General features: G+C 39.5%; 2 protein-coding genes across 3 annotated transcripts; both read left to right on the forward strand.

Annotated features, from left to right (window-relative positions):
* Positions 1-13,645: 13,645 nt before the first annotated feature.
* Positions 13,646-21,812, forward strand: nppb (natriuretic peptide B). Of its 2 annotated transcripts, none has more exons than XM_034877776.1 (3): positions 13,646-13,657; positions 20,660-20,827; positions 21,296-21,580. In XM_034877776.1, exons 2-3 carry the CDS (start codon positions 20,726-20,728, stop codon positions 21,578-21,580), a joined length of 387 nt encoding a protein of 128 aa, XP_034733667.1. In that variant the 5' UTR covers positions 13,646-13,657; positions 20,660-20,725. The 2 variants fall into 2 exon arrangements, with proteins under 2 accessions (XP_034733667.1, XP_034733669.1); XM_034877778.1 differs by lacking the exon at positions 13,646-13,657 and adding an exon at positions 21,764-21,812 and having other exon boundaries at positions 20,616-20,827; positions 21,296-21,566.
* nppal (natriuretic peptide A-like) lies at positions 14,685-16,978 on the forward strand. Its single transcript, XM_034877775.1, has 3 exons — positions 14,685-14,862; positions 15,166-15,482; positions 16,768-16,978. The coding sequence occupies exons 1-2, from the start codon at positions 14,779-14,781 to the stop codon at positions 15,472-15,474; spliced, it is 393 nt and encodes a 130-aa protein (XP_034733666.1). The 5' UTR covers positions 14,685-14,778; the 3' UTR covers positions 15,475-15,482; positions 16,768-16,978.
* Positions 21,813-22,750: the final 938 nt, after the last annotated feature.

Here is a 22,750-nt window from a genome sequence, read left to right on the forward strand (position 1 = left end):
TGGATTAGCAAGATAGGAGTAGAAGAAACACTTGTATACTGTATGTAATTGTAGATAATCTTGTAGTAGGGATGAAAAATATCTGTAAACAGACTGCGGCTGTTGAAGAAGAAATCCAACAGCAGTAGTATCAGTCCCATGTCTCATAATGCATTATGTAATTCCCCAAGGAGTGACCTGATGGCTCTTGGTCAGCAAATCAGATCTAATGGAGTGAATGAACTGCAGAAGTTAAGATGGGTCATAGGTATGCTGCTTTGTGCCACCCTCGCCTCCCTCACAGCATCTCATTAATTTGCTTTATCATCTCCTCTCTAGTTTCAATTCACAGCAATCCTACTGCTCCTGATGAGTCTCTCAAAACGTCAATGCTTACACGATCAGTCTTTCAGCTCCTTCACTTCCCTTGCACAATTCAACTAAGTTGAATAACTGTCCTCAAAGTTTCATCAGCCATATAATGCTGATGACCTGCTTTCACTTTGAAGTACTTTTATTTTAACATGCAGACTATGCTGGATTGCTTTGTCAGTGCAGTTCAAGCAACATGTTGCCAAACCATTTGTGTCCCTTATAGATTCATAGAGCATCATGGTTTATAGCATGTATTACTATTAGGCCAACTAAAATGGTAGCATGGAGCAGTACTGCAAACTAACTATATCTGAAATTAAAATTCAGACTACTAACAGTTGGAGTGAACATATCTGAAATTGGAGTTCTCCCCAGTAAAAATTATTGTGTCATAAATATTTTTCCTTGACATCAAGTATCAACCATTTGTGCTTGTCATTAAGATGTCATAAGACCAGTTTGACAACAGTGAATCTAGTAATGAGGTGATTTAATAAGTTTTGAAGATAACATTAGCTGAAACTTACGTTACTTGTTGTTAAAGTAACATCTAACTATAGTTAGCTGCACAACCCTTCAAAAAAAATGTTGCTGAAAATATTTTACACATGCTGGATTATAGTGCGTAGTTTCTGTCTCCCTCATGAAGAATTTTAAGAAATGACAACAACACTGTTGGCGCATCCACATTATACAAGCCTTCTGTGATTGTAAAAAAGCTTTAATTTACTATAGTTCAATGTACTATGATCTTATTAGAATTTACATTTTATAAGCCCCATTAACAGTATCTGCTTCCGTTCAGACCAACACAGAACAACTTATTTATTGTCATGTTCTTTTTCTTAATATATACTTCCTTCAGTGTCCTCCCTTCCTCTCTCGCTCTCCTTCCCCGTCTGCTCATGTCAGCCACACTTACTTGTCCTGAGGTGTGGAAGGCGGCTGAGATCATTAGGCGAAATTACTCTTGCGTTGCATACCAGCCCTGATAATGAAACTGTCACAAGGGAGGACAGCATGATGACTGGACAGCTGCAGGGATTAGTGAGAAGTGCTTTCTGTCTGACTTCCTTTCCGTCCTTCTTAAATGCTCAACCCCTTTTATTTCTTTGGTTAGACAATTTTTAATCAATACACGTTGCCGTATGTGGCATGTGTTAGGAGATGACAGACACAGGCTAATTACTGCTAACTAACATGCTAGTTAACATTAACATAGGCACAGGCTAATTACTGCAAACTAAAATGGTAGTTAGCATTAACATAGGCACAGGCAAATTACTGCTAACTAAAATGCTAGTTAACATTAACATAGGCACAGGCTAATTACTGCTAACTAAAATGCTAGTTAACATTAACATAGGCACAGGCAAATTACTGCTAACTAAAATGCTAGTTAACATTAACATAGGCACAGGCTAATTACTGCTAACTAACATGCTAATAATGTCAGTAATTAAACCTAAAAAGCTGATGGAAGTCCAAACTGTCTCAGAGTTTACCCTGTACTATGTGGTGATCCACAGTAAGTCGCATTGTTGTGTCACAATCGTTAGCCAATTTTCATAAAAACGTGAGAAACGGGAGGTACATTGAAATGGAGCCTATTATACATTGTTGTGTTTCATAGGGGGATTCCCTTAGAGAGTAGAGGCTTACCCCCTTGCTATTTCCTAAAGAACAGCAGCCAGGCGTGGTGACTTTGGAGTCTTGTACATAGTGAGGCTGCCAAGTAACCAAGGGAGATGCTGCAAAGAAGTTCTGGCGGCAGTGGTGGACTATATGAGAGCACTTTATCTTGTTTTGTCCAACAGAAGGGCACCCTACATGGCAATTCCTATTTTTTAATAGAAGGGAACAATGCAGGGCACTTTATTCATTCCTTTTTGTCTGTCCAGAATATTAATCCCACACATCCAGAGAATTTGTCAGTTTCATCATTTCACAACACAAGTTGCATAGCCTGCGACTGCCCGTTAGGCAGGCCAGCTACTCTAACTAGCCAGCCGCATTGGCTGCTCCGTGTCTGTTCTCTGAGTGCTGTTGCCAGGGCATTTGTGACTGTGGGGGTCCGGCAGCCCAAGGTAATGCCATTGATATCTGTCAGGACACAGTGGGAGGCAAGCAGTGGGGGGAAGGGGGCACTAAAGAGGTTTTAATGACATTGTAAGTAGTTCTTTGCATCTGTGTGATAACTATGTCTTGGAGGCATATAAAGAGTTACACACTGGAACATATTTCATTGTTTTTTTGTTGCTTTGCAAATACACTTATGGCAAATAGGGACCTAAACTGTTTCAAGTGTTATATATATAGATGTCAGAGGGAGGTGGCTGCCTTTAGGATAGCACCCCGCACTGTACGTGGTTTAAGCTGCACCTGAACTGTCGCCCCTCCAGGACTGCCGGTATGAAATCAAAACAAGACCCGCAATGAACTTATTGTGAAAAGAAGCAGGACTAAATAAATACTATCTACCCCCACTACCATCACACCGCTAAAGAAACTGAAATTAACCGATGAATTAGGATACAAAGTATGTATCAATTTAATGTCTTTTAATGCACTTGTTTTAATGATATTCACAGCTAAATTATATTATTTGCCTTTTTGTAGGAAGTGACAACATTCTTTTAACAACAGGAAAAAACGTTGATAAAAGAACAGTTGAGCTCAGTCACTCCAGTTCCAATGTGTAACAAAGATGAAGAAGATAAGAAGCTAGTTCAGTGTCACAAAGGACAGTTTGAAATTAACAAAGGGTATCTTATTTCCTGTCCAGTGGATAAGAGGCGATGCTAATGACAATTAAGGCCTCAAACACCTATCAAAACCCATCACTCAACAGAGGCCCAGAGATAATTTAATAAAGATTCTATCTGACAGTGCTATATGACTCATTCTAATAAAAGAGAGTGGTGACCCAGTGAAATGGACACTGTCAGAATTCAATATGTTCCATTATGTTATAACACCATTTTTTAAATATTAAAACATAAAAGTCAAAACCTGTTCCAGTGGACAGCAATTGTGACTAAAAAAGTACTTTCTTGGTTAATTTAAGTGATCCGTGTTCACTATAGCATGAACGAATTCTAAATATATATGCAACGCCATCCTTGTTGTGTGAAAATAGCCTTATCTGTGTAAAGGTGGCACTAGAGGGGTCACATTAACAAAATATGCATGCTACTCTTTCCACAGCCGATGGGAAGGAGAAGGCATGATGTAATGGCGTGGGAGTCTGGGACCAGTCCAGGACAGGAATAGCATGGCTGATGGACGCCATGAAGGTTAAAACGATGTTTGGTAGCGAGGTGGAATGGAGTGACACTGAAGTAACAAAACAAAGCACCACCAACTAGTATTCTCTGAAAACGGTGTGGTTTTAAAATGACTGGGAGGGGGAAGGATTAAAGACTTTGTCAACAACACAACTGAACAGGATTGAGACTATAATTTTTATAATTCAATACTCTTTATTGATCACTCTTTATTGATCCCTATGGGTAAGTTACAATTTACACTGTTTTACACACTACACACTAGACACAGGCCTGACTACAAACTCATGCTTGGGGGGGGGATGTATATATATGTATATATATATATACATATATATATATATATATATATATATATATATATATATATTTTTTTTTTTCAGCATTTATTTGGGACATTTGTTGTTTTTTCCCTGCATTTCTGTCACTTTTTTCAGTGTTCTTGAATCTTTTTTTCTTCTTAAATTGCTATAGAACGCTCAAATTCAATGAAAATAGTGAACTGATCAGTTATTTAACTTCTAAGGATTGTTGTATAGAACCATCCACATTATTATTTTTTTTACAATTTGGTTGAAGGAAACCCAAATTTCTGATTTAGAAACTTTTTGAAAATGGGTCAAATTTGACCCAGAGGACAACAGGAGGGTTAAGGACATCATTATTAATGTAAATGTGCTGTATTTTATATAGCGCTTTTCTAGTCCTAACAACTATTTAAAGCGCTTTCACATAGTACAGGAACCATTCACCATTCACACACACGTTCATACACTGTTGCCGAGGCTGCAGTACAAGGTGCCACCTGCTCATCAGATAAACACTCACACAGATTCACACTCCGATGGCACAGCATCAGGGGCAACTCGGGGTTCAGTGTCTTGCCCAAGGACACTTTGACATGGGACTACGGGGCCAGGGATTGAACTACCAACCGTCCAATTGGCAGGCAACTGCTCTACCACTGAGCCGCAGCTCAACCATAGGTGACCCGACGGTGACTGGCTGCAATGGAGCCTGAAACAGGGAACAGCTTTGTGTCCAAGTCACTATCTTGTCTGAGTAAACAACAATATTATTTGGGGAATGAAGAAGAAACGAATGGGGGTGGGATTTTGAACAGAGCTCTGCGTGAGGCACAGTTGTTATACTCCTGCGATGAAAACGCTCAAATGTCCATTTTTGGTAACTTGGCCTGAGTGTGTTCAGATGTGTTTCTCACTCTTTAATGTCCCCTGGAAACTGTTTCGTGGGCCCCTTCTGTTTGTGTGTTCTGTATTTGTTTGTATATAGTTAGCATTTATTTTATCCACATTTTATATGGTGCTGTAGTTAACACCATCTACGTATATTACAATATACTGTGCCATATCATCAGTGTCTTTACAGGATTGAATTGTTTACTCCAAACATATACTATCTGCCGACGCTGTCCTTTTGTTCATTACCTATGTCATTTTTCCTGCTCAGTCTTCTCATCATTTTTTCTCATGGCACATTAAATCATTTGAACCTTCCACATATTCAGTGTAGGGGTTTTAAATATTACTTAAGTTTTATCCTGGGAAGTTAAAACTTGTCTGTCTTTGACTATTATGAACAAACATGCTCAAATATTGTTGAAGCCTTCCTTTCCTTCTTACTTCCTTCTTCCCTACTTTCTTTCTTTCCTTCTTTGTATCTTTCTTTTTTTCTTCCACTCCAAGGCCGTGTCTCATTACGCATTTTTCCCTTAGTACACTGCTAATGTGCAATGACCACTTCCTATCGTAGTGCCCACTTCCAATGGTTAGTATTGTCCCAAAAGGAACACATACGTTCTTTGTCAATCAAAAAAAAAAACAGATTCAGCAACTGTATGCCATTTCTCGCTTAAAATGTTTTTACAGGTTTGAGTGAACTCTTTTTGTAAAATTCGGGATCGTAATCCGAACGAGCCGTCATCTGGCCGCCGTTAAGCTGGGTTGTAAAATCCAGGAGAAGCCAGACCCACGTGACGCATTTGTCCAATCAGCTGCTGGTCGACGTCCCTGGTCCCTCCCCTTTCCGCCCTGAAAGTCAAGATGGCGCAGGTTTAGTGGACGTAGGGCCCATTTTTCTACACAGAACTTTTTGACCAATTTTGGGGCGCATCCATGTACTTTTAGGAACAGACTTTTTGCGTTATCTACACGATAAACTTAGAACTAAGTTTTTCAAGTGTGCAAGTAGGCGGTTTGAGACACAGCCCAAGAGTTCAGGCTGAGCCGAGTATCCACTACAACACCTGCCAGAAGACACCACAATGAAAATACTCAACAAGTACACTACAAATAATCAATAAATAGCTTCTACACATAGTTGATTCAAAATGTTCAAAATGTACTGTGCAACTTTTATTGACAAATATCGCTACCAAAGTGCAAAAGTGCCATTAGCAAAAAGCTTTAGCGAGTTGTTTGTTAAAAGTGCAAATAATATAAAAAAACAGTTGGGCAATATTTACAAGGCCAAAGCTGTCAATCACTATAACAAACTTGTCTTTGGTAACAAGGCCCTTGGGGGCACTCCAGTAAAAAGTTCAATTCTGCCAGTTTTCTGTCCAACAACCTAAGTCATTGCAAGCCAATGAGTTACACATATCACAGTATCAGTGGGTAAAAGGTAAGCTTTTCCATGAAACTTTTAATGTTTCATTGAAAAGTAGAATGTCGTTCTGCTTGAGGAGCCAGTTAAGGGCAGACAGCACGGGATTCTTCCAGCTGAGGAATCTTGGTGATAAGCTAATCTGCTAAGGGGAGGAAGTGATGGAGCAGTGTTGACAGAATGGCTCATAGGACGGGGCGGCTGTAGATCAGTGGTAGAGCGGTCCCTGCCAATCAGAAGGTTGATGGTTTGATCCCTGGCCCTGTAGTCCCATGTCAAAGTGTCCTTAGGCAAGACGCTGAACCCTGAGTTGCCCCCGATGGTGCACCTTGTGTGTGAGTGTGTATCTGATGAGCAGGTGGCACCACAATGTATGAATGTGTGCGAATGGTGAATGTTTCCTGAACTATGTAGAAGCATGAGTAGTCATTGAGGCTAGAAAAGCGCCATATCAGAACAGTCCACATTGCATTACATGAGCATTCAAGACGGTTTCTCTGTCTCTTCATTTATCAGGTGCCACATTCCCTGCTTACACCTCACACAATGTGGGCACAGGGTTCAACATCCATGGTGTTGTCATTAGCATGTTAGCTGTCACACTGTCAAAGTTTCTGTCTCATGTAATGCTGTTGTTTAAACATTCCCATACTTTTTTAACATTCCTTTACCATACCACTTTTCTCGTATAACACATTTATCGGCTAGAAAGGGCTGCTGCACTCCATTACATTACAAGTCTTCAGTTGCAATGATGGACGGTGAGCCAAAATGTTGACGTTGACATGTGTATCGGGTGCGATTTACAGTACAACGATTTGTCATTCTTTACTTTTTAAAGAAAAACACACATCAATTAACATTTTGGTGCTAGCCAGCCCGCTAATGTTCAACTGTAGTCCTTTGGCCAGATGATTTTGGACCAGAGAAACAGCAAGACATTACAGCACGGGTTAATCCTCTTTCAAAGATTATTATTTGGTGTTTTTCCCTTTGTTTTAGTGGACAGTGGGTGAGCTAGAGTTTAACCCCTTTGAGGCCGAAGGGGTTGTATACGACCCAAAACGCCACCTCTGATATATATTTCAATCATTTAATAACCATGAAAGACAGAGACTTACCAGTTTTTGACGCTAAAAGCTAGCCAACACGGAGGTGTCTTTCCAAACTTTTACATACAAGATTTATCCACTTGATGTCCATAATTTATCACTTTTTTGGCCATTTCTGCCGCTAGCTCCATGCTACCATCTTGTGTAAATCTACCATGATGCTTTCCAAAAGTCTGTTGATGTTTTTTCAACCAATTGGAAGGCAGGTCCGTCAAACATCACGCGTTATATGCGCATAGATAGAGAGCAAAGATAATATATAGTGGGAAAGATAGATCAAACTTGTCTAATGTGATCAAAGATAGTCTGTTACTGCTCTAATCTGTTCTACAGAGGAGACTGCCATCACTGTTTGAGATTTGGCATATATTTGGGCCTTTTTTTTGAAGAAACGTAATTAGTTTGGCCTCGTGTTGCATGCTAAGTGTATTCGTGTGAGGCAAAAATGAGGCTAAGCTCTTGGTAAACATCAACAAGACAAAAAAATCAATTATGTAACCCAACTATAAACTCTTCATATCTTTCATCCACCCAGATAAAACTCCCATCATAGTAGAAATGTTAAAAAGTCAACACCCCCATAACAAAACCAAACAATCTGAATACAAATGTTACCATGTACAGTATGTAGCAGTAACTGTTAGAGTAAATAACTATTTTATGAAGAGGACGTCACCTCAGTTAAGGATGTCCATTTTACAACCAACTGAAGACAGCATTTAGATTGTTTATAGGAAAAAAGAACTGAGGTATTATAGAAGTCAGGTCCACGAAGATCATAATTAGGCGTAGAAAGGACAATACTATGGGACTGTATGATATTTTGACACCTATGTCCTCATCTGTATTTTAAATATGTGCATGGATCAGTTAAAGCTTAAGTGCGTAAAATTTTAATATTAAAGGTGCAATATGTAAAACTGAAAGCTAGTGTTTAAAGTAGTTACTGCAGAGGAAATTCAAAATACTGTAGAGAGTGGTCTCCCCGTCCCCCTCCTCCCCAGACTCCAAGTTCACGTTGGGTGCCAGGTTGAGGCCGCAGCACCCAACAACGTTGCTAGACACTTGTCTCACAAAGCCAGACATTATTCGACAGCACAGCGGAGTAGCTAACGTTAGAGGTTGGCTTTTTGCGAGTAACCGCCTCGGGTAATCTAGCAATATGATTCCATGTTAGTACATGAATTTTGACATCACATAAAATGCCCATCCCTTGAAGCTGTGATAATTTAACCTGAGGCTAATGCTAAGCTACGAGTTCAGTTAGCCAATTAGATGTCCTTTTGGGCTCTAAACTGTTTCCATCTTTCACATACTATCTATCCGAGGGGGAGGGGGTTGTTACGTCTTTGGTCACGCTACTGTTAGACTCATGCCGTTTTTTTTTAGGTTAGGTAGAATCTACCTCCGTTGATGCTATATTGTTTGTTTGCTGCTTTCATGACTGTGCTAACGTTACAGCTGTAGCACGCTGGCTTTACGTGTTTACATCTGGCAACCCAGACTGGCTGTCCAACTGGCCAGTTGATACCAACACACAGGCCAAAGCACAATTCCACCACAGAACGGAAATTTCAAAAGGAGAAAATACTAGCATTTGCATTGTTGTCAGAAAAGATAGCATTTCAACTTATCATGTTTTGTTAATATCTACTGATGCATTGGGGTCATTTTGGGATTTATTACAGTAAATATATCACATATTTGACCTTTAATAAACCTCCGTTACGTTCAAGCCATTGCCAGATAAGCTAATTAAGACTATCAGCTCCACACAACTCTCTGTATTTCTCAGTATGACTATGATTGTGGCGTCCGGCAACTTTACCGTGTAGATTCTCAAGTGATGACCTCTTCTGAAGAGTCCATCATGTTTTTTTCATCCTCCGTGTCCTCCTTGACTACTAGTTACTACTTGGAGGAGGGGATGAGAGGCACGATCACGGAAGGCTTGTACCATGTGGACGCGCCGACAGTTCTGTTGTCAATACTTAGAATTCCTTATGGGGGCGACTGAAACTACGTACCATAGCTTCAAATGGCGATTTTACTTGTTATACATGATTTCACTTTTTTCTCTTCTCTTTCTCTTACACATAACCCGGCCTTTGTTTTGTTATATAGCGTATTGTGCAAAAAGGTTTGGTTTAGTGTGTTAGCATGTTAACATTTGCTAATTAGCAATGAACACAAATTACAGCTAGGGCAGACAGGAATGCCTTTAATACTCCATGGATTTGATAATAAATAAAAGTATTGGACAAATGGTGCCGTTAGATGTAAAGTCAGAGGATCTTATAGATTATCCTCTGGAGCCCATGGTTGTCTGTACCAAATGTTACGACAATCCATCCAATAGTCCAGGACATTTCACACAAAATTACAAATGTCTACCAGCTGAAGCTGCAAAAAGGAAATGTTAGGAGTCATCTTCTGGAGACCATGAATATCTGTACAATCCATACAGTCGATACAGTATTTGTGTAGATATTTTAAACAGAACATACGCCCCCGGGTATGGATATTGATCCACTGATTGACACTGCTATTCCTAGTGAGGCTAAAAAGTGCAAACATTAACCATGTATTTTTCAGTATTCTACCAAGCTGGGAGAAAAAAGAAAATTATTTGTTCTCATTATCAATCATTTCTGGCAAAAGGATTAATAGTTTGGTCATTTCAGTGTTGAGTTGCTCCTGAAGGACAAGCCTCTGGGAACCACACTGTGTTGTCAGACATAAAGGGCTGACCATGTCCGCCTTTCAATTCAAAATTCCCTGCCTAAGTTCATCAAGCTTCATTGTTTAGATGATGAAGCATTCATGTACTAATTAAGGCCTTTAATGGAGAGGAACGGTGTGAGGGTGGAATGTACATTTTTCATCTGGGTGACAGTTACGAGGTTTAAATGTCAGCCAGGCTTACCAACTGGCTAAGGGGTGAAAACTAGCAGTAGCATGGCTCAGTCCTTCTGGAGCTGTAGAGACCTACATGTAGAGATCTACAGGGCAATTTTGCCAACTATTGGCACCTGTCCTTGTAACAGAGCATTAACATGGAACAAATTGTGATTCAGAACAATAACAAGTTATATTGTCATTAAAAGCACTCACTGAATGTCAAACAAAACTAAAATGTTCCAACAAATGATTGAGTTTTGAGAGCCATGCTTATGTTAATGTTTAGGCTTAAAAAACCTTGTGAAACAGAATAACACTAAAACTCTGTTGGAATACGATAAGGTGTACGCACATTCAATCAGTGTTAATCAGTGATGGACACACAATAGACCATATCTGACTTTAAAGCCCACACACACACTGTATACTGCACTTACTGCTATTGCACTTCTGGTTAGACCTAAACTGCATTTCGTTGCCTTGTACCTTACCTGTGTAATGACAATAAAGTTGAATCTAATCTAATCTAATCTATTCATCTAAACCTAATCCACAGACATTTGCAGGGGTTGAAAGTACATTTTCTGAAGTATTGTATACTTGCTCTTGGGGGAATTACTATGATTGTTGGGTCTTGTAAATTATAGAGTGTGGTCTATACCTACTCTATCTGTAAAGTGTCTTGAAATAACTCTTGTTATGATTTGATACTTTAAATGAAATTTAATTTAAATGAATTGTACTTAACTTTAAGTATGATGTACTTAATGTACTTAACTTAACTAACTCGTACTTTACTTGAGTATTTCTATTTTATACTACATTATAACTCCACTATATTTCAAAGGGAAATGATGTATTGCACTGCATTTATTTAACATCTGTAGTTAATATTTTATTTTCATTTTATAAAACACAATGCATCGTTATAATTTATACGTATTAAAGGTTCCCTGCCTCACCAAACCTGAGTCTTCCTGCAGGCTTTCCATACCACGCTGGAATGGCTTGAAACAAGGTAACCATGGTAACCAAGTTACAGAGTCAATGGTACCGCTTCAGATATTACTGAAATGTGTGGCAGGGCACATTTAAACAATATATACAACAGTTAAAAATGAAAAAATAAAAATTCACCTTGACCAACTACAGCACTATGCTACTTTCACATACCTGTTTGTGAAACAGGGGTCATTTGTATTCCTATTGAGTACTTTTGATACTTTTTGTCCTATTTGCTTAAACTGTCATAATATCCTACCAGTGCACATGAGACAGATAATCTGTGAAAAAAATCAAGCCTCCCCTAGGGCTCCTTATGAGATTTCCAGCTCCAGAAGCTTAAAAATCAATCAGAGCAGAGTAGTCTCTAACACAGTGTTGATGACTGCTCCTGAACTGCAATCAAACTGTCAAAATCAAATATGAATCAAGATTCTGTTATCAGATGTTTCCAGAAACATATTTTAGTGTTGGTGTATAAAACACTAAAATCTACATGACATTTCTGACTACATCTCTCTGACAGCATCTCATCTTTGAGTGTGACAGGACCAACAGATCATATTAGGAGAGCTTGGATTCTTTCCAAACATGTGGAACGTTAACTGTTGCCCTGAAGTCTGAGTCAATTTCCTGTGATAACCCTCCAGTTGAGAAGCGTGGTGAAATGCCAATTAGCCGCCAACCACCTCCACACAGTGTGCTGAGCTTCACAGGGTCCAGGGCTAATCGGTCATCATTTACCCCGGGAACCTGTCTGGATGGTGGGAAGGGGGAGGGGGCATGATGGGAGTTTGAAGGCTAAGTAGTACAAACACAAGGAAAGCAACTGCACAAAAACACACTGGTGCACACATAGTATCAACCCCTGAGAGTATTTGTGGGGTTAGAAAGAGAAAAGTGACAGCAACGGTTGATTTAACCGGACTACTTCTGTTTACACTCAGTAGCAAAGCAGGAAATGGAGAAAGCATCTGACTTTCTTTTGTCTGTGATAGCTAATGAAGGCATAGGCATAATCTGATAAAAAAGGAGTCAAAATCATTTTCAAATGTAATACTTTATAGATTCAAGGTGGATTTCACCATTTGTGAACCATTTGTATTATATTACTTTGAGGAGCAGCTCACTTGTTTTCTTATTGTTACTGCAGTTTGGATTACAAGAAGCATTTTCTGTTCATACAAGACTCATAGCGTGCCCTCTATGTTGCAATGTGAAATGTAACGTGGGTGGTGGATGGGGGAGTAACGCTTCTAACAAGTGCCGGCAGCTGTAGTTCCATCACATAAAATCTCTTGAATATAGAATATCTTGACTATTCTATAAATGCTATGCACTGATATTGTAGAAAGAAAAGATTTAAAAAACATTTTCAAGGAATATAATCTAAGGTTAGAAGGAATATGCCAATATATTAAAGCGCCCACATTATGCTCATCTTCAAGTTCATAACTGTATTTTGAGGTTGTCTAGAATAGGTTTACATGGTTTCATTTTCAAAAAACATCATTGCTGCAGATCCTGTTTTCACCCTGTGTGTTTATGTCTCTGTTTTAGCTCCAGAGTGAGACATCTCACTTGTTTCAGCTGCAGAGTGAGACATCTTGTATCTATCCTATCTTTGTTGGGAGCTGCACATGCTCAGTAGCGAGGTAAGATCACATCAGCTTGACAACTCTTTCTCCAGCTTTGGTCAGTCCAAGGCATGATTAGCTGGGAGACTTCTTCTAGACAAGGGACACTTGTGGAATACCTCCACAATAGGGACAGGAAGTAGTTCTTTTGGAGATTATGGTCAACTAGTGGCTGTTGGAGCAGTGTTTTAAGATTGAGAACGAGCTAGCATGCTACAGTTATCCACCTCGTCTCAGCTAGTGATGTAGAAAGCCGTGCAGATGTTGAACAGCTCTCCCGGAGACTGAAGACAGAGGACGTTCAGAAACCGGATCAGAGGACATTCAGAAACTGGATCTCACTCTTAACAGCATGTTTTTTTTTTCTTCCAAATTTACCTGTGTTGAAGCACCAGAGACACAAAATAACCCCCAAATGTTTGTCATAATATGTGCACTTTCACAATCTCACTAGCGGTAGGACTGTAAACTAAGGGATGTCATCCTGTTGATAGAGCCAAATTGTAAGGCAATTTCAAAAACCAAACATAACGTAAAATTAAGGACACAGTCTATGCAACACACCTGCCAAATTCACAGTTTGGATTAACTGTTAACATCACACAAAGAAAAAACTAAACAAGAGGAAGAGGAAATTTCTCAGGTGATATTAGGTCAAGGTTAACCACAGACCGTTTCCTATTAATCCCTGCGGAGAAAAAGAAATGTAAAGTGTCGGCGGCTGTAGTTAAATCATCCAGTGGGGTAGTCTACTTGATACGCAGGTATATGCAGTATACCCACTAGGAAAGCTCCAGAATTTCCATATACCCACTTAAAAATACCCAAAGCACAGGCAACAACATACTATCCTTCATATTTTGCATATATATTGGGACTTGTCATCTGTTTTTTTCATCTTCACAATAAAGGTATTTTCCATCTTAAATTGGGGCATTAAAGTGTATCCAAATACAGGAAATGAAGTTTTTTAAATGCTCAAAACTTCAATGGGGATGACAAAAGACCCCAACTAAGATACAATAATCATAATAATGTATCCTTTATTAGTCCCACAAGGGGAAATTACAATTTACACTCTGTTGTTATCACACACAGATGCCTATACATGCACTAATGGAGAAAGGTCAGAGTGGGGGGGCTGCCCATGGAAAGGCAGCTTGAGGAGTTGGGTGTTCGGTGCCTTGCTCAAGAGCACCTTGGCAGTGCCCGAGAGGTAAACTGGCACCTCTCCAGCTACCAGTCCACCACCATACTTTGGTCCACATGGGGACTTGAACCAGTGACCCTCGGGTTTCCAACCAAACTACCTATGGACGGAGCTACTACCACCACCATATGTGCCCCCCCTCCCCCAGAGGCAGATTCTGGGATATATATACTGTACACAGTACAGTATAGCCAATACCGTACATTAGACCACACCACTGAAATCACCTAAGATTACTTAAAACAATTAATTATGATAGTTATTCTAGACAAAAGAAATACAAAATAAAAGGTCCATGTGTAGTTTCAGTCTGAATGTTTTTGGGTTTGAGGTGTAGTCCTGATTCCGGATCTGAGCAACCCAAGACCTGATCCTCGGGTCTCCAGTCCTGTTTCCTGTCGTTCCAGAGCTTCAGAGCAGTTTGAACCTGTAAACACCAGCCCCCCAATTCCAACAGCCAAGTTAGCCTGTACTCCCACGTGTGGAGGCATTAGTCACACCTCGTTAATTCCCCCCCAAGGCACCGGGATGGAAAATCGGTGGGCCTATAAAGGAGCCACCTGGCCATTGCGCAAGACAGAAGAGCAGGGAGGACTGAGTCGCGCGTCAGCTTGTCCTTACAGAAAAAAAAAAGAAAATTACAAAAGAAAATGAACCCACATATCTCCGTTTTCTGTTTATCTCTGCTTTTACTGCTTCATTTCGTAGGAGCCAAATCCGTTTCTGATCTACAGGTAAGTTTACCTTCTGACTGAGGAGGAACTAACGTGACAAGGAGAGGCAATAGGCCATCACTTAGTCCATCTAACAATACAGTTAGTGTAGCTTACATCAAACATTTTTTAATATTTAGTATTTATAGATGTGTGTTAAAAATAGCCCAAAAAAAGGCTGAGTTCATTATTATTGTGTATTTGCACAATAGCGGTATAACTACCACGACTACACTATGTCTCAGGGAAATCTAATAATAATAATAATGTTTCAAGCCCTAAATGTCTTAAGAATTGTGTGCTTTACCCCCCACACACACACAGAGTTTAAAGCAGCTTCTAGAAGAGGAGATCAACGCCGCGCCTTATTACTCCTCTGAGGAGATGGAGGTGGGGGGGAAGGATGGACGCACAGACAAGTCGGTGTTCGGAGCTCCAGGGGAGCACCCATGGGACTCCTCCGACCCTGACAACTCGGCACTTGCTGCTAAACAAAACGACCCCACGCGTCTCTTCAAGGACCTCATGAGGACCTCCAAGCGCTCGTGGAGCCGGTACAAGAAGGGCGGGCTGAGGAGCTGCTTCGGAGTCCGGCTAGAGAGGATCGGGTCCTTTAGCGGACTGGGATGCTGAAGCTGAAGGTAGGAAATGGGGAAAGATGTATGAATTGCTCAACAGCAACAGAGAGAAAAGGGTCGGAGAGTAGAGTTTTCTATAACTTTCTTTTCATAAGGTTAACCAAAGGTAGTAATAATGTCAAATAAGATGGGCAAATATGTGCCCATAATAAATACAGGACAAGTTCTTAATACACTTTAGCCTACAGGGAGGAATTAGATTATTTATGTAGAATAAAAAAATACCTACCAAAATGGAGAATGTGATGCAGAATATCAGGTGTAAGTGTAGAAAAAACTCAGTTTATCTTCAAAAAACTTCTACAGTTATTGCACGTGACTATATAGCCTAAAATAACAAATGAAGTTGGCTTTACACAACTAGGAAAACAGACACATACAGTACATTTATTATGCTAATGTTTTTGAACAAAATGCACAGGTTGAACATAATGCAGTATATAAAAAGCCATATTTACAAAATAATCTTTTTCATTTTATTCCATGTTGCTATTCTTATTTTACGTACATATATGTTGGCACTGGAAAATAAGTTTTTAATCTCATTGTACATGTGTAGAGTGACAATAAAAGGCTTTCTGTTCTATTCATTACTTGCCCAAAGCAGAATACACAGAAAAACTATTGGGATTAATGAACAAAAGGGCCAACTGAAGAATGCAGATTAAGAAAATTGTCTAAAAATTGTTCCCATGAATAGTTGGTGATGTATTCAGAAGGAGTTCATTGTAATTAATTGCACTGAAATAAAGGGCGTTAAAACCCTTTATCATTAATGGTGCCACTAAGCATCTGTATTGGAGCTGCTGGAGCAGGGGCGATTTTAGACCCTTTTTAGGGGGGGCTCAAGCCACCTTCAATTTCATTTCAGCCTCCCTAAAAATAAAATAAAAAAACAATTAACAATTTTTTTAAATAATTTAATAAAAAATGTTTATACCTCATTGTCATTTAAGATGTCTCTAGTAGTACATAAGCACTTTTGTAGTTTTGTTCATCCGTTTGCTATTTTGCATTTAACCTCTGTTGTAATACTAATTGCATGCATTCATTGTTATCCAGTGAAGTTACTGATTTAGCAGAGGGTGTGGGGCAGAGGGGGGGATTACCGCTTCTGCAAGGCACCGTATCCATGTCACATTCTCATTAAAGCTCCTAAAGCTCTGATCCTAGACTCGCACTGCTGCAGGTGAAATGGCTCATTGCTCAAGGGCATCAGGGCAGCAGCTGCGGTTATGGCAGAACTATTTTAATCTGGTGTAGTAATATGCTTTTGTTCTGTCAACAGGCGCGGACGACTCGGGGGTTCTCATCTGCACAGCAGTGTGACCTTAACCGACAGTAAAGCTCCTCGTCTAAGGGCGGGTACTGAAGTCTCTCCCGTCCATGGTCCTCATTCAGAGCTGTGATTTCCATTCTCATATTTGAGCTATTAAAAAAGAAATTATTGTAAATGTATTTATTATTTATTTAATTTTTTGTTGGATAAAGTAGAGCTGCCTTCTAATAGATATTCATTGTAGTAAAATAATTATTTTGCATATTAGCTGAGTCTGTGATTCTTTTTTGGGCACATTTGAAAGCAGTTTCCTCATTTTCAGGCAACATTGTCATACTGGGTGCATGTTTATTAAACCAATGTGTCAGTCATTCATAATAATTTCATTTTTAAATTACCATCTGTCAGAAGTTGCATGTGGAATTTGACCTATATCGGGTTGGAAAAGACGCCACGGTTTGAAAATGAACACGTGACGCAAGTGATATTTAAATCACATGTGGACAGCTTATGTTTTGGTTGGATAACGTGATTGACTGCATGCGACTGATTTCAAGTCTCAAGATGACACGTCATACTGGAATCATGAAAGGCAACCTGCTGAAGCCATTGGGATACGAGACACACAACACTCTCTTGATTAGTATGGTGATCATATTTTAATTTAAAAAAACGAGGCCTTGAGACACAAATTCAGACAGGCTTCTCAGAGGTATTAACCGTATAACATGCTTTATTATGCCTCAATGTTACAAATTAACTTACTCAATAAATAAAATCTGTAACAACCTGTAACAAAACAATAGCTCTCTTTTCAAATAATTAAATAACTATGAAATAATGTTCTACATGTTCTATGTCCAGCTTCAACTAAATATCTGTTAAACCCTTTTCAATGTAATAAGATAAGATTTTTCGGTGTCCATGTGAGCTTTGAGATCTCAAGCACCGTTATTAGACACTGAAACAAATGTGCAAGTATAGTATATAATACATATATATATATATATATATATATAAGGCAGCCTCTTGGGAATTACGTCACACAAGAAAGTACCGTAGTATTGCGTGCAAAGTGCCAGTCAATTTAAGTACACGGTTAATGCCAATGGTCCCATGAAAAACAGTGAAAACTGGACATTTTTTCACTTGAGAAAAATCATTGTCTACAACAACGTATCTTTTAAAAGTCTTTCCGAAGCAGTGGTGAACAAAGAAAAATGTTCACAGTGTGGTACCATTGTTCCACTGCCATCCTTTTGGCAGCTTAGACAGACACATACTGTAATGTTCACTTGATGAAAGTTTATTGGAACATATTTGGTTGCCTAGAAATGCTTTCAGCTTTCTGTTAAACAATCTACCGCTAGCGTTAGCTGGTGACTTAAGGGAAGGTTTGTCATCTTTGTGCTATGCCAACGCTACATGCCTGTAACGTTAACTTACAGGTTGTCAAACATGTGGAGATCCCAACGCTCCATCCTTCATAACTCAGGGGACACAAGGTACTTTCCAACTTTCCGTTTGAATCAATTATTAAGTTTTGATCAGTTTAGTTTAAATTAGGTTACAATTTAGTCATTTTAAACAGGTTTTGAATTTAAATCATTTTTATCATTTTATTAAGTTGCATACAGTACCATACCAGTAGTTTTAGGTATTTGATTTGTGTGCTTGCCTTTGCTCAATTCCGCAATAAAGTGTTTAATTACTGCATTTAAAGCACACATAGTAGACTTTGAATTTATTTGTCTTTTCAGGTGGTAATTAATTAGGTGTAGTGTGTCTTTGAAGACATCTTTAAAGGCGCTTATAGGGTGCTCGGGCCACTGAAATCAACTTATCCTTGGGGCCTATTGTTCCTGGCCAACACGGCAGCATCCCATAATAAATACAGCTGCAGAGTTTACGTTGCTATGGACGTATAACCATAGAGACGGAACAGACAGTGGCAAAGTTTTTCCTCGCCACTGTCGCACTGTTGCTTGCTCTGGAGGAGACTACTAGAACTGTTGGGTCCTTGTAAATTCTGGAGTGTGGTCTATCTGTAAAGTGTCTTGAGATAACTGTTGTTATGAATTGATACTATAAATAAAATTGAATTGAAATTGAATTGAAATTTTCTTCAGCGGAAGCAATACAATGGTATTTAAGTCCATAAACTCCTATTTAAAATCAATACTTCATTTCAAATTATTGATTTATTTGGTATTTATTTGATAATGTAAAGCAAGGCGGTTGTCATAGCAAATACAGGGGGCTCGGCCCCTATGATTATGTGACACGGATAAAGTGCCTTGCAAAAATCAACATCAGTAATTTTACTGGATAACAATAAATATTTATTATTATAAGAGAGGATAAATGCAAAATTTTGAACCCATAAAAAACTACAAAAATTCCTTTAAGTACCACGAGTGTTACGACTCAGGGAATTTAAGGACCCAAGTACAACGAGCAGGCAGGCGTAGGTTGAGGATTTCTTAACAAAAAAACAAAGTTCATACTAAACCCAAGCAGTCCTAAAGGCAGCAGGCAGTACAAAGTCCAGGATGTGGAACCAACCAAAAGAGCAGGATAACAAAACAAGACCAAAGAGACCACAAGGAACTCCACACAAGAAAACTGAAAACCAATACACGCGCCAACAGACGAGAATAATGTGACACAAGACAAGGGAAACACAAAGACTAACATACATCGTCATCGGAACCATACACATCAAAACAGGAAAACCGAAACACACACAATCATCACTACCAGAATCAAATGAAATGATAAAGAAGTGGAAAAAAAAACAAAAGTGTCCTTGACTGGGTTGGAGGATATTAAACCTGTTTCTTTGAACCTGTGATTGTTTGCCCTCTGTCAGTAACAGACAAGTTTGCAAATTCTAACTTGAAGCACAAAAATTGTATAGCATTATAATTATAATTTTTTTCAAAAGGGTCTAATCCTGACCATTGATTAGGGTTGTATGCGTTATAACAACCGCTTTGCTCTGCATTATCTCTTGTACATATATACAGTATATATACAGTATATATACAATCATTTTTTACCTGAATTTGTTTCTGTGTGTGTATGTGTGTGTGTGGAGGGGGTCTGGGTGTCCTCCCCTAGGGTTATTTTGAGCGCCAAAGACTTCATTTCATGCATTCTGATGCACTTAAGCAACAATTTATGGTTTATGGTGGGAAACTTTTATGTAGCCTATGAGAAGGGAAACGCAGACGTGTACACTACGTAATAGTTAACGCCTTTGACGTTATAGATCAGTTAATAACATAAAACATTGATATCAGCCTTCACATCTCTAAGTACAACTGATACGTAGGACAGATTGTAATAGCTGTGCAGTGTGAGGCTTAAGTGTTCTTGCATCCAGCACCTGTGGCTTCTTGACTTCTCCTGACACATATTAGTTTTTTCATAATCTAAATTTAATGCAGTCTGCCATAGAGCAGCACCATGAGAGCTGGTGGGACATTTGCATCTTTTTCAAGAACCCTTTAGTAGAGTGGTGGTCAGAATTCGGTTCCGCCCTTGGAAAGCAGGCTACAATCACGTTCACCCTCTTAACTTAGTAACACTGTCACACTGTCTGTTTACTAGTTTACTACTTCCCGTAGCTCATTGACAACAATGCCCAGTGGACAGGGGGGTTGGAGGATGTTTCTGAAACACAGTAGCATGTGGAAGCAGCTATGTCATACGAATGCCCCATATCTAAGAGACAACGCTTTAAAAGGAGCAGTTTCTGACAGCTCCTGTTATCATAATCAGGTGTCAGGAATGGCGGTCCAATTCCTGGCATGCTTACGTGTGTCATGTGTATGCATAAAAGAAGGCAGGCTGCTGCTGTGGGCTCTAGCAGCCAAACAGCTCCCGGGCAAAGAAGACATAAATCATCCATCCATCCATCCATCCATCCATTGACACGAGCAACAAGACCTCATAGAGAATCATGCATCTGTCCTGTTTCCTCCTCCTCATCCTAAACCTGCAGCTGTTCAGCACATACCCCATCAGCACAGGCCTCACCGACACTGACATAGACATCTTAAAGGTGAGTCTCTAAAGGAGTGATTCTGAAACTTTGGGTTTGGAAAGTTCACATTTTCTAGACATTCACATTTTCACAGTTCTAGGGAACATGGGTAACATTTTAGGAAATCTGCCGTGGCATGAAAAGACAACTTTAGTACCTGGACCTCTGGGAGAATGCATCATTTAATGGGACTCCATGATCTGATATGTGGTTACTGAAGTTCAATTTGGTGCTCTAAGCAAATGAGTGTAATGAGTATGGAATAAATAAATAATTAAGACATTAACTTGAAGGAAATGTTTATTTGGAGCCTTTCATTGTAGGAAAAGATCCCTTTTTCTTCTTATTATTTATATTATTTCTTATTGATCTGCTTCTAATGCATAACAATGCTCGAATGTGCTACCAGAGAGCTTTATCATCATTGCAAAAATGATATGTTTCTTTTTATTATTCAAGACTTAGCCTACTGTATGTGTCTTACAGGTGCTCCTTCACAGATTGGAGGAGTCAGTTCCTAATCTGGATCAGAGCGTCCCTGCAAGGAGGGACAGTCTGGACATTCTGAACATGGAAGAGGCAGCAGATGAACAGCAGCCTCAAACAAGACTGGATGAAGAAGCGATCAGGGAGTTTTTCTCAGCGAAGAATCTAAAGAACGTCCGCAACAACTCTTTCAGGAACTCCTCAGGGTGCTTCGGTCGACGGATGGACAGAATAGGCTCCATGAGCTCCCTGGGGTGCAACACTGTCGGCAGTAAGTTACAGTAACGACATCCAAAGAAAACACTAAAAAACTTATTGTAGCTCCATGTGTATTTATCTCTTTATGCTTTCTTCATAATATCTTTTTTTCTGATATTTATACATGCACACTTGTATCATTAATGAACAGAATAACAACGTATGAAGAATCTTAACAGCTGCTGTTATTGTCGATGTGTTCTCTTGCAGATCCAAAGTGAAGATGAAGTTCATCAGAATTCTGGAACGGCAACATCTCAACAAAATATATTTTTATTTGAATGCTATTTATTTACTCATATTTATTGAACATTGATGGTGGCTTACACATGCATTTGTGGGACTGTTCTTTATGTACTGTTGAATGTTTTAATAAATGTTTACAACCACGCATCATTGAACTGAGTGTTGCTTGAGCATTATCATGCACAGCAAAATAGTCAGTCACACACACACACAGACGGAGAGACACAGAAGCAGACAGAGACACATGCACACAAACAGACGCAAAAAGATAATTATGTGAATCAATGAAATTATTGTTTAGGTTTAGTACATTTTTTGGGACATTACAAAGACTTAGAAATATCAAGTACTAAAATCCCTGCAGCCCGGGTAGAAGCTTCATTTTAACAAGAGAAACACAACTTCTGCTGCTGGCAGTAACTGTAACAGTCACATGTTGTTATTGTCCAACATCAATCCAACATGAGACGATAGGAGAAACACAGAGATCACGAGGGGCCATCTGGGACATTATTCACAACAACCTCACAAACACACAAGTGATGACCCACTGGTCTTACAGGGAGGTGTGTTCAGCTGCATTCTGGGCGTGCTGGTCTTACAGGGAGGTGTGTTCAGGTGCATTCTGGGTGGGCTGCTCTTACAGAGAGGTGTGTTCAGCTGCATTCTGGGCGTGCTGGTCTGACAGGGAGTTGTGTTCAGGTGCATTCCGGAAGTATTGTTATCTTTCAGCCATTGATTCAACAAAAACCTGGTCTAAAGGCAATAACGCAGCATTCTATTGTTATTTTAACAGCACATTAGTAAAACGTGCTTAGGCTTGTGCACAGCGCGATCACACTAAACCTTTTACACACAGGCACACACACAAACACACACACACACACACACACACACACAAACACACACACACACACACACAGAGACCAAGGTCCAAACGCGCCTGGCTGT

Source organism: Etheostoma cragini, chromosome 7, assembly GCF_013103735.1.
Source record: "Etheostoma cragini isolate CJK2018 chromosome 7, CSU_Ecrag_1.0, whole genome shotgun sequence".
Taxonomy (NCBI): domain Eukaryota; kingdom Metazoa; phylum Chordata; class Actinopteri; order Perciformes; family Percidae; genus Etheostoma; species Etheostoma cragini.

Excerpts from the sequence above, each read along its gene's own strand:
- nppb (XM_034877776.1), top strand. The coding sequence starts at position 20,726 with ATGCATCTGTCCTGTTTCCTCCTCCTCATCCTAAACCTGCAGCTGTTC. Across the intron at positions 20,828-21,295 it reads CTGACATAGACATCTTAAAG|GTGCTCCTTCACAGATTGGA; the intron begins GTGAGTCTCTAA and ends TGTGTCTTACAG.
- nppal (XM_034877775.1), top strand. The coding sequence starts at position 14,779 with ATGAACCCACATATCTCCGTTTTCTGTTTATCTCTGCTTTTACTGCTT. Across the intron at positions 14,863-15,165 it reads AATCCGTTTCTGATCTACAG|AGTTTAAAGCAGCTTCTAGA; the intron begins GTAAGTTTACCT and ends ACACACACACAG.